Source organism: Schistocerca americana, chromosome 1 (assembly GCF_021461395.2).
Source record: "Schistocerca americana isolate TAMUIC-IGC-003095 chromosome 1, iqSchAmer2.1, whole genome shotgun sequence".
NCBI classification, from domain to species: Eukaryota; Metazoa; Arthropoda; class Insecta; order Orthoptera; family Acrididae; genus Schistocerca; species Schistocerca americana.
The window spans coordinates 303704618-303720609 of record NC_060119.1 but is presented as its reverse complement, the minus strand read 5'-3'; the positions used below and the strand labels follow the sequence as shown (position 1 = coordinate 303720609).

General features: G+C 43.0%; 1 protein-coding gene across 1 annotated transcript in view; it reads right to left on the bottom strand.

Moving 5' to 3' along the window:
* The window catches only part of LOC124545280 (dynein axonemal intermediate chain 4-like), a 65951-nt gene that overhangs the window by 11096 nt on the left and 38863 nt on the right, over nt 1–15992 (bottom strand). Inside the window, exon 3 of the mRNA XM_047124205.1 lies at nt 7649–7887. Within this exon, the coding sequence (XP_046980161.1) occupies nt 7649–7887 (239 nt within the window). The remainder of the gene's footprint in view (nt 1–7648; nt 7888–15992) is intronic.

The following is a 15992-nucleotide window of genomic DNA, read 5'->3' as shown; positions in this document are numbered from 1 at the left end:
CACTGTACGGGATGCCTGGGTTAACATAAAGTGTAATAACTTGAGACGCAGTTCAGGTATTTATTGGCGGCTTGCTTCTACAACTGTGGTAGCTCAAAACATTCTCTGTGTTTGCTTGCGACAGTTGGTACCATGTGCGCATGCCTGTAACTGCTTTGTTCACGTAAAAGCGCGTCACTAGGCGTATGGACTCTGCAGCGAAAGGTCTTCTGTGTACGACGTCGTTTTTGGCTAGAGTATGGTCTGCGAGAAACTGACGATGTTCCCAGTTAGGTAATAATCAAGAAATGGAACAAGCGGCTTCGGAAAACTGGGGTTTGCTTTCGACGACGGACCTTCACGTTAAGAACGCAGCTTCCAGCTTCCAAGATTACTGTTGAATCAATCCGTACGCCCTTCGCTCGTACGTCTGTGGGGGTTTATTAATAATCAAATGTACCAACCACCTGTTCGTGATCTACTAGTTCTGCTCCTCGATTTCGTGCAGCTATCGTAAATGTTGCATCTGCAATGCTGCAAAACACTTAGAGAAAGGTGGAATACGGATTAGACGTCTGTCACACCACTAACGGTGCGCATGTCGAGGTGTAGTAGATGTGTAGAAAAATATTTTGAGTTAGCGTACTGGTAGAAATATACTGTCAATAAACACCTCAATTACTTCTCAAGTTATTACATATTATGTTATTGTATGTATAACCCAAACACCATGTACTTCTGTTAGAATCTACAAACGAGTTGAAAAGTCACTTTTTGTAAGAACATGCACAGAGTGTATTCGAAAGAGGTTACGAGATGAACATCAATAAAAGTAAAACTACGTGACCGAGCTGCGTGGGGTAGCCGCACGGCCTCAGGTGCTTTATCCCGGTTCACGCGGCTTCCCCCGTCGGAGGTTCGAGTCCTCCCTCAAGCATAGGTGGGTGTGTTGTCCTTAGCGTAAGTTAGTTTAAGTTAGATTAAGTAGTGAGTAAGCTCAGGGACCGATGACCTCAACAGTCTGGTCCCATAAGATCTTAGCACAAATTTCCATTTTCCAACGTGACCGAAGTGTAGTCGAATTAAATCAACTGATGCTGACGCAATTAGATTAGGAAGTGAGTCGCCAGAAATAGGAGACGAGTATTGACATTTGCTCACCAACATAACTGACGATGGCAGATCGTATACCACACGTGAGATTGACAATAAAAAGAAAAATTTATCTAAAAATACAAATATGTTAACATCCCAAGTTTGTTTTGGTGTTAGGAAATATTTTCCGAATGTCGTCTTACCTGGACGTTAAATACAGGCAATATACAGTAAAAATACGAAGAGAATACAAGGTTTTGAAATCTGATGTACAGCGTGATAGAGTGGATAACTAAAATGGAAATGCCGAGTGGCTAGGGCCTCCCATGTGGTAGACCGTTCGCCTTGTGCAAGTCTTTCGAGTTGACGCCACTTCAGCGACTTGTGTGTCGATGGGGATGAAAGGATGATGATAAGGACAACACAGCACCCAGACCCTGAGCGGAGAAAATATCCGACCCAGCCGGGAATCGAACGCGAGACGTTAGGTATGAAATTCCGTCGCACTGACCACTCAGCTACCAAGGGCGGACAGTAGATAACTAATGAAGAGATACGGAATAGAACTGGAGAGAATAGAACTTATGGCACAACACGACTGGAGGCTGGCAAACACAGCAGGTCGTAGCATGGGTCTTCCATGTGCCACAAAGTGTGATCTCAAGATTATGGCAACGATTCCAACACACAGGAAACGTGTCCAGGCGCTACAGTACGTGGCGTCCACCGTGTACAACACCACAAGAAGACAGATGTCTCACCATCAGTGCCCTCAGACGGCCTCGTAGTACTGCAGGTAGCCTTGCTCGGGACCTTACCGCAAGTCACTGGAACAGTTGTCCCCAGACACACGGTGTACAGACGACTGAACAGACTGGTTTATTCGCCCGTAGACCTGCAAGGATCATTCCACTGACCCCTGATCACAGGAGAGCCCGTAAAACCTGGTGTCAAGAACACAGTACATGGTCATTGGAACAGTGGTCCCAGGTTATGTTCACGGACGAATCCAGGTATAGTCTGAACATGCTTTTCGCCGGGTTTTCATCTGGCGTGAACCAGGAACCAGATACCAACCCCTTAATGTCCTTGAAAGGGACCTCTATGGAGGTCGTGGTTTGATGGTGTGGGGTGGGATTATGATGATTGGTGCACGTACACCCCTGCATGTCTTTGACAGAGGCACTGTAATAGGTCAGGTTTATCGGGACGTCATTTTGCACCAGTATGTCCGCCTTTTCAGGGGTGCAGTGGGCCCCACCTTCCTCCTGATGGATGATAACTCACGGCCCCACCGAGCTGCCATCGCGAAGGAGTACCTTGGAACAGAAGATATCAGACCTAAACCCCATCGAGCACGTCTGGCATGCTCTCGGTCGACGTATCGCTGCACTTCTTCAAACCCCTAGGACAATTCAGGAGCTCCGACAGGCACTGGTGCAAGAATGGGAGGCTATGCCCCAGCAGCTGCTCGACCACCTGATCCAGAGTATTCCAACCCGTTGTACGGCCTGTGTACGTGTGCATGGTGATCATACCCCATATTGATGTCAGGGTACATGCACAGGAAACAGTGGTGTTTTGCAGCACACGCGGCAACTGTGGACGAGCGGTTCTAGACGCTTCAGTCCGGAACCGCGCTGCTGCTACAGTCGCAGGTTCGAATCCTGCCACTTGCATGGATGTGTGTGATGTTCTTAGGTTAATTAGGTTTAAGTAGTTCCCAGTCTAGGGGACTGATGACCTCAGATGTTAAGTCCCATAGTGCTAGGAGCAATTTGAATTTGTAGTACATATGTTTCGGGACAGTTTTCTCAACTTATCACCAATACCGTGGACTTACAGATCTGTGTCGTATGTGTTCCCTATGTGCCTATGCTATTAGCGCCAGTTTTGTGTAGTGCCACGTTGTGTGGCGCCACAAAATGGATCAAATGGCTCTGAGCACTATGGGACTTAACATCTGAGGTCATTAGTCCCCTAGAACGTAGAACTACTTAAACCTCACTAACCTAAGGACATCACACACATCCATGCCCGAGGCAGGATTCGAACCTGCGACCGTAACTGTCGCGCGGTTCCAGACTGAAGCGTGTAGAACCGCTCGGCCACAACGGCCGACTGTTCAGACTGAAGACCAGAATAGTAATAATGAGCACTGTCATACCAGGCGAGTGACTATTGTTTCAGCCAGTGTCCGACTGTGTTACAAACCTAATTATCTATTAAGGCCGCTAAGAAGTTTCCAAGTCTTATCTCAGTGTTAAAGCTAATAGAGTAAAGTACAGCTCACTGTCCGCAGTCTAATGAAGCAGTTCGCTTGGTGGATGGCCGTTAGTAACGCGGTATGCTGCTGTAGTGGACGAGTTTCAGCAGTCGGCCGGGTTCGGACAGCTAAACGCCCTACGATTTAGTCGAACGGATAGGATTCCAGTGGATGGACATTCTCAAGGCCCTATTACGCGACCTCTGAACTGCAGCTGAGTGATAGACCCTGAAATAGCTTCCGAGAACAGGCGGTAAATGTCAAGCTTCTGTCGATGATTTCAAACGACCTCGTGAGAATTACAAGTAGATGGACGTTCTCAGAGCTTGGGTGGTAAGCTTTCATTGGTCCCGAAGACTCATGGAGTCTACCTTGAGAGAAAACTGCAGCACCCAGGCGCCCAGAAGACAGCGAGAAAGCGAAAATATTACCAGTGCTCTCAATACGTGGCGTAGTGATTTACCGTCCTCCACATACACACAGGAAAGTCTGCACATGCCAGCCTGCACCTTAGTGAGAGGCATTTGATCTGCGACCAGACGCTGCAATTATATTATAGACAGAGATGAATGACCGTCAATGGGACGTCCACAGGTCGAGTTTTGTGGTTGTAGCGTCTTTGACTACCGATAGAAAGATAATGAGTGCCAGATTCAGTCCTGCCCACTGTTTAGATTTCGAATGAAGTCATCATCAACGGCAACCGCGAATTTCTGGTATGAAGAGTAGCTTTCATTCTACCAGTGGTCTTGTCGAAAAGGAAAGAGGAATGGATACGGGATGCAGGGCACATGGGGGGGGAATTGCTCTTAAAAATGGAAGAATTATCAATAATCAACGGCTTTGGGATGCAGAAGGCAATGAAAACCACTGAATAAAGACATTTAACATGCAAAAGCTCAGTCTAGGGGGTCAGTTAATTGAAATGGAAAGTACTTAATGATTTGTTTATGATTGCAGCCATTTTTCCTCATACTTCAATTATGTTTATCGTGTTGATAAGAATAAACATTAACTGCCTTTTGAAACTGAATGTTTATTTCGTTTTGTTTTTTGTCCTAAGCAGTACCCAACAAGAAAGAGGATGCCCAGTAAAATATAACTGTAACATACAATCTATTCCCCACACAAGAACCAATGGACACACGTAAAGAATAGGAAAAATAAAATCCACTGATGATGCCTGCTATGAATATATGAAATTTGTTTGATTTAAAACAAAATAATGATTCAGTTACAAAATACGGATACTTATTCTTATCTACATGGTAAACATAATTAAGATACGGATTTGTGATCTGATGAACGTAGAGTAATATCAGTACATCAGTTACAGAAGATAATGGTGTAACGGAAATAGGATTTGTTATGAAAAGTAAGGAATTACAGAGAGTGAGTTACTGTGTATAGTTCAGTGAAAGGATAACTCCCAACAGAATCAGCGCCAAACCAACGCTTACACCAGAAGTTTACGTATATATGTCGACGTAACTAGCAGAAGACGAAGACGTCGAATGTGCTAGTAATACCTCAGCCCCGATTCCTTGAGGAACTGAATACCCACGTACAAAATAGCTTCAAACGTCTGGTTACTTAGCAAATGAGTTAATCTGTTATGTATCTGACATAAGCTTGTAAGAGAAAAAAAGGTTGAAATTATATTTTTAAAGTTGGTTGCAGGTTGCTAAATGTTCTCATTCTCAAATACTGCATTAATATAGTTTGAGTAATTGCCGCGCCATTGAGTTATCTCTTACTGAGATTATGACGATTATGACAGCTTTTTAAATTGTGAAGTTTCAGTATGAAGCATCAAAATCATATTTTTGTTGTCCCTGGAAGTCGTTAGATATGAAACCTGCACGTGGTTAACCGTTTAGCATTACAGATGAGGACATTAAACTGCTAACTCCGTACGTAAAGAGAGACAAAACTCTGATTATCATAGGGGATTGGAAAGCTGCGATAGGGCAACGAATGTAAGACAGAGTGACAGGAGAATACATGCTTGGCAGTATTCCCACTGCCAAGCCCTACTTAGAGAGAAGAAAGAATTCTTGAATTCTGCAATACATTTTTAGCTGGTGATGCCAAATACGATAACCGTAAGAAGAGCACGTATAATTGGAGGTACAGGAAGATACCAGCCGGATTACATAATTGTGAGACAGATTTTGAAGTAAAATATCGGATTATAAAGCATACCCTGGTGCAAATAGTGACCCAGGTGAGAACTTAGTGATGATAAAAAGTGAACTGAAATGTACGAGAAACGTCAAGAAGAATCATTGTGTCACGGATTTAGATACTAAACTCATGAGGAAAGAGGCTGTGCGTTTGAACTTCGTGAGGCTTTAGATACTGCGATGATGAGTACCACAACAGTCAGCTTACTGAATTGGAATCTACATATCTAAAAACGGCAATGACACAAGCAGGATAGAGGAATACAGGTATAAGGAAAGTAACTGAGAAGAAACCTTCCGAAACAGAAGAAATATCAAAACTGATCGATGACATAATATAAAAATGTTTAGGAAAAGACAGGATTGAAGCAATATAAGTCACTTAGGAATGGAATCAACAGAAAGTGCATGGAAACCAAAGCGAAACTGCTGTTAGTAAAATGTGAAGAAACCGAAAAAGTAATGGTCGTCGGAAGAAGAGATGAAGCGTATAAGAAAACCGAAGTAACTTTCGTTGAAATTAAAAGCAACGAAGTAAACATTAAGAGTGGGAAAGAAATTCGACTGCTAAACGTAGATGAGGTAGGTGATAGGTGAAAATAGCGCACTGAGGGCCTCTACAAGGGGGAGGAACTGTCTGCTAGCGTGACAGAAACAGAAATAGTTGCGAACTGGGAAGACATTGCGGACCTCACAGTACATTCGGTATTTGGCAGAGATATGTAAGACTTACAGTGAAACAAAGATAGAAAAAATAGATAACATTACTCCGGTATTTCTAAAATCATTGGGAAGAGAGGCGTGATAGTAGAAGGTTCCGCACAAGGCAAAAGCTATAGAAAGCTATACAAGACATCCAACAAATCGTTGAGGATGTTGATAGTGATTGCTACTCAGGGAAGCAATGGCGGCAGCGCCAAACGAACCGGAAGACTGACGACCAAACAAATGTGCCTTTCGCAAATAATGACTATATTCGACTTTTTTGACGTACATATTACTGATACATTCTGCAACCTATGGTATCAGTGGGTCATAATGCAGGAATCAGTCAGTTCACATGAATGCCATTCTGTAGCGAAATGAATGGGTAGGGAATTGAATAACCGCTCACATAGGCTGAATCGTAATTAAAGCGAGTTGTAAAATTTGATTCATTTGATTTGTTGGCCAACGGGAGATCGTCACGGAGATAGGGGAAAACCTAAACTGGCAGACGGTTCAAAGTAGGCGCCAACTATTCCATGAAAGCCTACATACAAAGTTTCAGTAATCAATATTAAGTGGGAACTCTACGAATGTCCTACAAGCTCCTACGTATCGTTGCCGTAGGGTTCGTGAAGACAATATTGCACTAATTACAGCACGCACAGAGGCCTTTAGACAAGACCTGTGCTGGACGCTGTGGCCGAACGGTTCTAGGCGCTTCAATCCGGAACCGCGCTGCTGCTACGGTCGCAGGTTCGAATCGTGCCTCGGGTATGGATGTGTGTGATGTCCCTAGGTTAGTTAGGTTTAAGTAGTTCTAAGTCTAGGGGACTGATGACCTCAAATGTTAAGTCCCATAGTGCTTAGAGCCATTTCTTGAACAAGACCTGTCCTCGCAACATAACAGAAAGAAATCCTGTTAATCCGCTGTGTGACTAGGGTCTCCCGTCGGATAGACCGTTCGCCGGGTGCAAGTCTTTCGATTTGACGCCACTTCAGCTACTTGCGCGTCGATCGCCACTACAGCGACTTGCGCGTCGATGGGGATGAAATGATGATGATTAGGACAACACAAGACTCAGTCCCTGAGCCGAGAAAATCTCCGACCCAGCCGGGAATCGAGCTCGGGCCATTAGGAGTGACATCCTGTCGCGCTGACCACTCAGCAACTGGGGGCGGACAGCCTGTTAATTGGACAATGGAAAGTACCCTTCGTTGTGCACTTCGGAGTAGTGTACTATTTTCATTGTGTAGGCCTACCGACGTCTGTTGGTTTGTGACACTGTGTTTCTGCCCACACACTGGTTGTGCAGGCTGTTTCACTTTGTATTCATTCCTCTGTACTGCTGTTGCTCGAATGAAGCTATAGAACGAGAGTAGAGAAATGGCGAGTTCGCGAGACGCGGACACCGACCTTGTCGCAGAAGGGGTTGTACTGCATCGCGTAGACGGGCGCGCGGTGCGCCTGGAAGACGTCGAGGTGGTTGTGCAGGTGGTGCGCCGAGCAGTGGTGCACGCAGCCCTCGTCGCTGGCCACGTCGTACGCGTCGGGGTTCCTGGGCTGGCGCACCAGCACCAGCGCCGCCGGGTGGCACGAGTACGGCGTCTCCTCTGGCCAGCACTTGCGCGCCTGCGACAGCCCCTTCAGCACGCCTGCAACACCGCTCCCTCTGCTACCCTAACTATTACATTGGCAACGATACGTGTACTGGTACATATATATCATATGATCTACGTATAGACAATATCGATAACTTTCTTACACATATCGCGCTTTCTCATTCTGCTTTCTATAAACTTTTATTGGCTATTGAATGCATGTAATGCTGATGTTTCACACATACTCTCATATAAAGTTTGCAAATCCAATATTTATAGTATCATACTACACTGGTGCTCATAAATTAAAGATAACTGCAGAATGTGGCGCCACACACAGCGTGGCACCACACAAAACTGGCAGATAGGCAAGACACACGAAACAGATCTGTAAGTCCACGGTATTGGTGATAAGTTGAGTAAACCGTCCAAAAACACATCTGCTACAAAACTGTTTCCTGCGCATGTACCCCAACATCAATATGGGATATGATCACTATGCACACGTACAAAGGCCGCACAACGGGTTGGCATACTCTGGATCAGGTGGTCGAGCAGCTGCTGGGATACAGCCGCCCATTCTTGCACCAGCGCCTGTCGGAGCTCCTGGATTGTCCTAGGGGTTTGAAGAAGTGCAGCGATTCGTCGACGCCGGCCGGTGTGACCAAGCGGTTAAAGGCGCTTCAGTCTGGAACCGCGCGACCGCTACGGTCGCAGGTTCGAATCCTGCCTCCGGCATGGACGTGTGTGATGTCCTTAGGTTAGTTAGGTTTAAGTAGTTCTAAGTTCTAGGGGACTGATGACCTTAGAAGTTAAGTCCCATAGTGCTCAGAGCCATTTCTTTTTATTCGTCGACTGAGGGCATCCCAGACGTGTTCGATGGGGTTTAGGTCTGGAGAACAGGCAGGCCACTCCATTCGCCTGATATCTTCTGTTCCAAGGTACTCCTTCGCGATGGCAGCTCGGTGGGGCCGTGAGTTATCATCCATCAGGAGGAAGGTGGGACCCACTGCACCCCTGAAAAGGCTGACATATTGGTGCAAAATGATATCCCGATAAACCTGACCTATTACAGTTCCTCTGTCAAAGACATGCAGGGGTGTACGTGCACCAATCATCATAATCCCACCCCACACCATCAAACCACGACCTCCATAGAGGTCCCTTTCAAGGACATTATGGGGTTGGTATCTGGTTCCTGGTTCACGCCAGATGAAAACCCGGCGAAAAGCATGTTTAGACTATACCTGGATTCGTCCGTGAACATAACCTGGGACCACTGTTCCAATGACCATGTACTGTGTTCTTGACACCAGGCTTTACGGGCTCTCCTGTGACCAGGGGTTAGTGCAATGCACCTTGCAGGTCTCCGGGCCAATAAACCAGTCTGTTCAGTCGTCTGTAGACTGTGTGTCTGGGGACAACTGTTCCAGTGACTTGCGGTAAGGTCCCGAGCAAGGCTACCTGCAGTTCTCCGTGGCCGTCTGCGGGCACTGATGGTGAGATATCGGTCTTCTTGTGGTGTTGTACACGGTGGACGTCCCGTACTGTAGCGCCTGGACACGTTTCTTGTCTGCTGGAATTGTTTCCGTAATCTTGAGATCACACTTTGTGGCACACGGAGGGCCTGTGCTACGACCTGCTGTGTTTGACCAGCCTCCAGTCGCCCTAGTATTCTACCTCTAATAACGTCATCAATATGTGTTCTTTGAGCCATTTTCAATACACATTCACCATTAGCATGTCTGAAAACGTCTGCACACTTACTCGCTGCACCGTACTGTGAAATGCACCAACACACCTCCGCGAATGTGGTCTGCTGCCAGTGCCACCGTGCGACGACCGTAAGTCAAATGCACCGCATGGTCATACCCCGAAGTGATTTAAACCCGCAAACCGCCCACCAGAGCGTTGTTTCACAATGTTTCAGCATTATCCGTAATTTATGAGCATGATTGTAGCTGTTTCCGACCACACGTTGCTGTGGCTTGGTCTGGTTTAACGGAAACGAAAGCAAAGAGAAAGTGCATGTTTCAAACATGTATGAGAATTTGATATACACCCTAATCTCCCTCTCCTCACTCTTTATCTGCCTCCTCGTCCCCCTTTCTATGTGTATTTGCTCACCCTCCCCCCCCCTTCCCTTCTCTGTCCGTCTTATCCTTCCCCCTCTCTCAAAATCTCCTCCTACCCCTGTCTCTCCCCCTCCCTCTGTCCATCACGTCCTCCACACTTTCTGCGTCCCCCTGTCCCTCCATTTCCTACTGCCCATTCTCTCTGTCAGCCTCCACCTTCCGCTCTCTGCGTCCATTTTCTCTGACCCCGCCATCCACTTTCTCTTCCCTCCGCTCTCTGGCCTTGACCCTTGTTCATTGTTATTCCAAATACGTTCTCTGTAGCAGTATTGTAATCATAAGCCGATTACCCATAAATACAGCTTTCCTGATTGTTAACAACAAATGGTTCACATGGCTCTGAGCACTATGGGACTTAACATCTGAGGTCATCAGTCCCCTAGAACTTAGAACTACTTAAACCTAACTAACCTAAGGACATCAGACATATCAATGCCCGAGGCAGGATTCGAACCTGCGACCGTAGCTGTCGCGGGGGTTGTTAACAACATTTCAGTATTATTTACTCTATGTCCGTCCGTATGTTCGTTAGAGCATTGTATAAATATTTGAAGTAAATCGATCAAGAACATTTCCACATTTTTGGTAATAACATTTCCCATTTGTGTATTACATATATTTAAAGAATGGGTATTAGAGACACGAGCGTATTCGAATGCAATGTTGTGTCAGTATGGTATATATATATATATATATATATATATATATATATATATATATATATATATATATATATTGAATAATTTTAAAATAAATGACATAAAATATAACTCCCTTAGGATGAATAACGACAGCTACACCAAAGACGATTTATTCATCAAACATACAAATAATAATATGGAATGGTGACCCTGCAAAAAGTATGCAAATAATGCATAAAATAAATAACAATAGCAGTCATTGAGCATTTAAGTTTGCGTAAATGCGACACAAAATCCCCTATATATATATATATATATATATATATATATATATATATATATATATATATATATACTTTTTGCAGGGTCACCATTCCATATTATTATTTGTATGTTTGATGAATAAATCGTCTTTGGTGTAGCTGTCGTTATTCATCCTAAGGGAGTTATATTTTATGTCATTTATTTTAAAATTATTCAATCCTGTTTATGTTTAATTCGTAGAGCTTAGACTGCAGGATCACTTCTAAAACCAATTACTTTTGGCGAATATAGATGCTGGGCTTAGTGTGAGGATGAGTTACCTTACCCTACGACATATAAGGAGTGACTCTTATAGAAATGGATCGTGTATTTGTCCACTCTTCCCAATCTGTGATGCAGTTCCTTCAGCGCCGAGGCGCAGAGGAAAAGGATTAGAGAGCGCGCTTGTGCTAAGTGTTCTGACGCGAGGGGTTAGTTGATAGTTGATGCACACGGTTTATTTATCAAAAAATTTTGAGGAATCACTTCAGTAAAAAAAAGAAATTATGTTTTTTTTTAACTTGAAATCAAAGGTTCGATTCTCGGTATTACCAACCTGTTTTTATTTTTATTTTAATGATATATTTATTATGAAACGGAAATGTCAATATAACAAATTTTGAATCGTTACATTAAAACGTAGTGCAAAAATGAGTAACAGAAAACAGAAAATGATATATAAAATGGACAGCTGGGAATGTGGGTCTCACGGGAAGCGTGCAAGGGATAAGTCCCTGCAGTCGTGCTATTCATCTGTGTCCTCGATGGTTTAGATGAATAGAGCATCTGCCATGTAAGCAGGAGATTTCAGGTTCGAGTCCCGGTCGGGGTACACATTTTCAGCTGTCCCCATCGAGGTGTATCAGCAACACCTATCGGCAGCTGAGGGTTTCAATTAATTATCATTTATTCTAGAGAAGCTGCACTGTCATCAATGGTATCTGTTCTTTCGAGAACAGTTACTATCTTCATATATATATATATATATATATATATATATATATATATATATATATATATGCTTCATACTTAAGCGGAAACAGAGGGGCATTTCAGTCATTTTTTTCTGAATACCTAGAATTTTGTGTTTGAAATGGTGTTCAAATCTTGTTTGTAGCGGCCATATAAGTAATTCCTTTTACTTTTTAAATTACTACTTGCACAAGAATTTGTCTGCTAGCCGTCAATACGGCGTAGCTTCAGTTTTCAAACAAAATTTCTGCTTACAAGTTCTTTCAAATTCATCACGATTCGTAAATATGAAGTTGAAGAAGGATACTTCTTTGTGTTGGTTAGCCTGGTATCGCTTGGCTTCATGGAATTCTAAATTCTCTTGTTTCTTTATTTCTACATACTTGCTTTTATAAACGTAGTCTGCGGTTATAACGCGCTTTATTACTTTGAGAAAGTGATTAGTTTTGCTAATAATAGTTGAATTATAAGTGTAAAATGCCTAGGCAACGTAACACAGTGTTCAAGCGCCGCGTTTATCGGAGAAAAAAGCGTAAAGCAGTGAAGAAACAAATTTATCATCTGCTATTTCACCAGTTCCTTCTAAACTAAATAGGTCTACTGCTATACCCAAACAAAGTTCTTCCCAAAAGAAAGTGAACGCTGTAGAGAATACATAAAATACTATAAATAAAGGCAGAGAAGAATTTGAAATAACTGATATTTCTGTTTTAACTACTATTTTGGAGAACCAGGTGTTATGCGACCAGTGTAAGAGCGAAGGCATGAAATTAGAAATAAACAATCATATAGGAATACCCGCAAAGGTACAGTTGACTTATAAGGGCTGTAAATATAGTGTTAATCTTTTTAAAAAATGTTCAAATGTGTGTGAAATCTTATAGGGCTTCATTGCTAAGGTCATCAGTCCCTAAGCTTACACACTACTTAATCTAAATTATCCTAATGACAAACACAGACACCCATGCCCGAGGGAGAACTCGAAACTCCGCCGGGACCAGCCCTACAGTCCATGACTGCAGCGCCCCAGACCGTTCGGCTAATCCCGCGCGGCTAGTCTGTTTCTTCATATCTTATTACGACTGGTGATAGCAACGAATTGTACAGTTACAATATTAGATTGGTATGTGGTCTGCTTTCCATTGGGAAAGGAGAAACACCCGGGTTATGCTATGTGCCTCCTCCCGGCCTCCTCCCCCCATCAAAATTTATCAATTGTAATTATGTATTAGGGTCTACTGCTGGAGGTGGTACTAATGAATCAGTAAGACCTGCAGTGGAGCAAGCAGGGTTAGAAAATGTAGACTGTGACAATGAGAGGGATTTTGAATGAAGCATTTGATGGCACCTGGCAAAAGCTAAGCCACGCTTTAAAGAACGGTGTCGTCACAGCCACAAGTGTGGACGCAGGCAAAGTGATTGATGTCGCCATTATGTCCAAATTTTGTAGGTGCTCAGAGCGACAAAAACAACTTCGTTTAGACAATTTTACAGCAGGTTTCATTGGGACGAGTGGAGCCATGGGAGTGGCAGGAATGAAGAAATTTTTCAACGCTCTCAGCTGTGTTATGATGTACAGTGCATCAATTACTTAGGAGATGGGGACTGCAAAGACTATAATGAAGTTGTGGTACTTAAACCAACGAGGACAGGGTAGAAATTTAAAAGACTGAGTGTGAGTAGCATATGCATAATATAATGGGGACCCGTCTTCAAAAACTGAAGTCGTCGCTAGGGAAAATATGCTTCAGTGATGGGAAACTAATTTTCAGCAAGGATAAACTGACAATGCCAGCTGTAAAGAGACTTCAACATTATTATGGTTAGCCGTAGTACTCATTGTGTAGAACCAATGGAGAAATCAGTAACGGCAGAGAATTTTCTTATACTGTCCACCAATGATGAACCTCATCATGGGCTCTTCTCAGCTTATGTACAAAGCTGGCACAAATAAAACAAGGGTTTAGTAATAGGTGAAAAATATAATCATCAATAGAATCTGCCTGTCGCAGTTATGGGGGCAGTGAAGCCAGCATTCAATGACTTGAGCAAACACTTATCTACTTCGAAAGTATTTGCATGGCAGGACAGAGAATGCAAAAATTAACGAAATACATCCGAACAGGCCTTGAAGGCCCAGCGGTACCGACCGACCGCCCTGTCCTCCTCAGGCGATAAGTGTCGCTGGATGCAGATGTGGAGGGACATGTGGTCAGCACACCGCTCTCCGAGCTGTAGTCAGTTTTGTTGACTGGAGCCGTTATTTCTCAGTCGAGCAGCTCCTTAATTGGCCTAAGAGCTGAGAGCACCCCGCTTGCCAACAGCACTTGGCAAAACCATCCAACTGCTAGCTAAGCCAGACAGCGCTGAACTTCGGTGATCTGACGGCAACCGTTGCGGCAAGGCCTTTGGTCTCTGAACAGTGTCATTTCGACTCGTTTGCCCAACAATGTCTATGCAGGTGTTTTACAATTTACACTGTGCGGTCTATGATGCCATTGCTACTTTCAATCAAGGTCACATTAATAGAAATTCGGGTAGTGAGGAACTCAGAAATTCAGAAAATCAGCTAAAGATGTGCAATAGGGATGCAAGACAAACTAAAAAAGGTACCAAGACGAAATTACAATTGGAAGATGAGGTGCATCATGACGATCCAAGCTACGCAGCAGGCATGTTTTGATGTCTCAACTTTGGACTCTATTTTTTATCATTTTGTTTTTCCAATAGAAAAGATACATTTTCTCAGTTTGTATTCAAGACGGAAAGCTGACATTTTCAGGATATACTCAACTGCAGTTATTTTTAATATGAACTGAGATGTTTAAAAATTTTATCAGGAAGATCGGATTGAATTTTAAAAGAAAAATCAATGTTTATAGTGTGTCCTTTATCGAAGCAAAAGGAAAATGACTGCATGAACAGATATTTACAGTTTTAGAGAAAAAGTCAATGATCTATTCAAATAGTAATCCACAAAAAAATTACTACGACTGAATTATTTAAACGATTCTGAGAATATATAACATCTTTGACTGTTGTCTTACTCTGTGGAAAAGTCGATGTGAGTGGTTGACGTAATGAACAAAGGACTTTTGCTGATCTGGGCATTGGCAAGTATGGACGTTTTAGGAATTTGAGGAGAAAGAGTCATTATCGGTCACCGTTAAGAACAGTTTTTCGTTTGAAGCATTCTAATTAAATATAAAAAGATTGTATTGGAAGAAGACTTTCAAGAAAAGAGCTGTATGACTTGCTGAATGCATTTCAAATGATTTAAAGATACAAATGGACTCTATTTTCTTTTCCATATATTAATTTACGTGCCAATCGTCGGAGACTTTGTAGCATTTTATTGCTGCTGAAGTGACTCCTGCACGAAACCTGCTTACACGTAAGGTTATTGAAAGCCTACTATCACGAGGGTCTGCATTGTATCTACAGTAACAGGCTGGTCATTCTAGTAATATTCTACGGACCTGTCATAGCACTAACGACAAAATTCGCTGTTTCTCTCTGGAAGAATAAATTTTCTTACAGGCGACCGTGAACTTCGAAAACTGCGGCGGACAGAGCCACGAGATCAACGGAGACTGCCGTCGCATCTGCAACCATACTTTTCATTTTTTGTGAGCTTGAAGTGCAACTAGCAAAGACTTTGTTCTATAAACATTCAGAATAATAATTCAAGTTATATGTACAATCTGTTGAAGGACTTTGAAATAATCTTACCAGACATAATAATTAATGCCAGCTAACTTTATTTCTGCAGGAGGACATCATAATCATAATTGTAAATAAATTAATTAGCTCTGTGATGTTTTTCTCTCACAGATAGTAATAAATTAAATAAATGAATAAATACATAAGTAATAATCGTAATAATCATCCGCTATTTGACTTTATCGCTCTTTAAATGAGTTTACAAATATACACACATCAAAACAAGTTATGCACCACCTCGGTTCCGAGAGTTCCGGAAACTGTTCAGAAAATTGGAATAGAGATCAACATAAACGTCATTTACGCTCTTTTTTATTGCTCATGAAAATACACACTGCATTGTGTACCATCATACAGCGAGACCTTCAGAGGTGGGGGTCCAGAT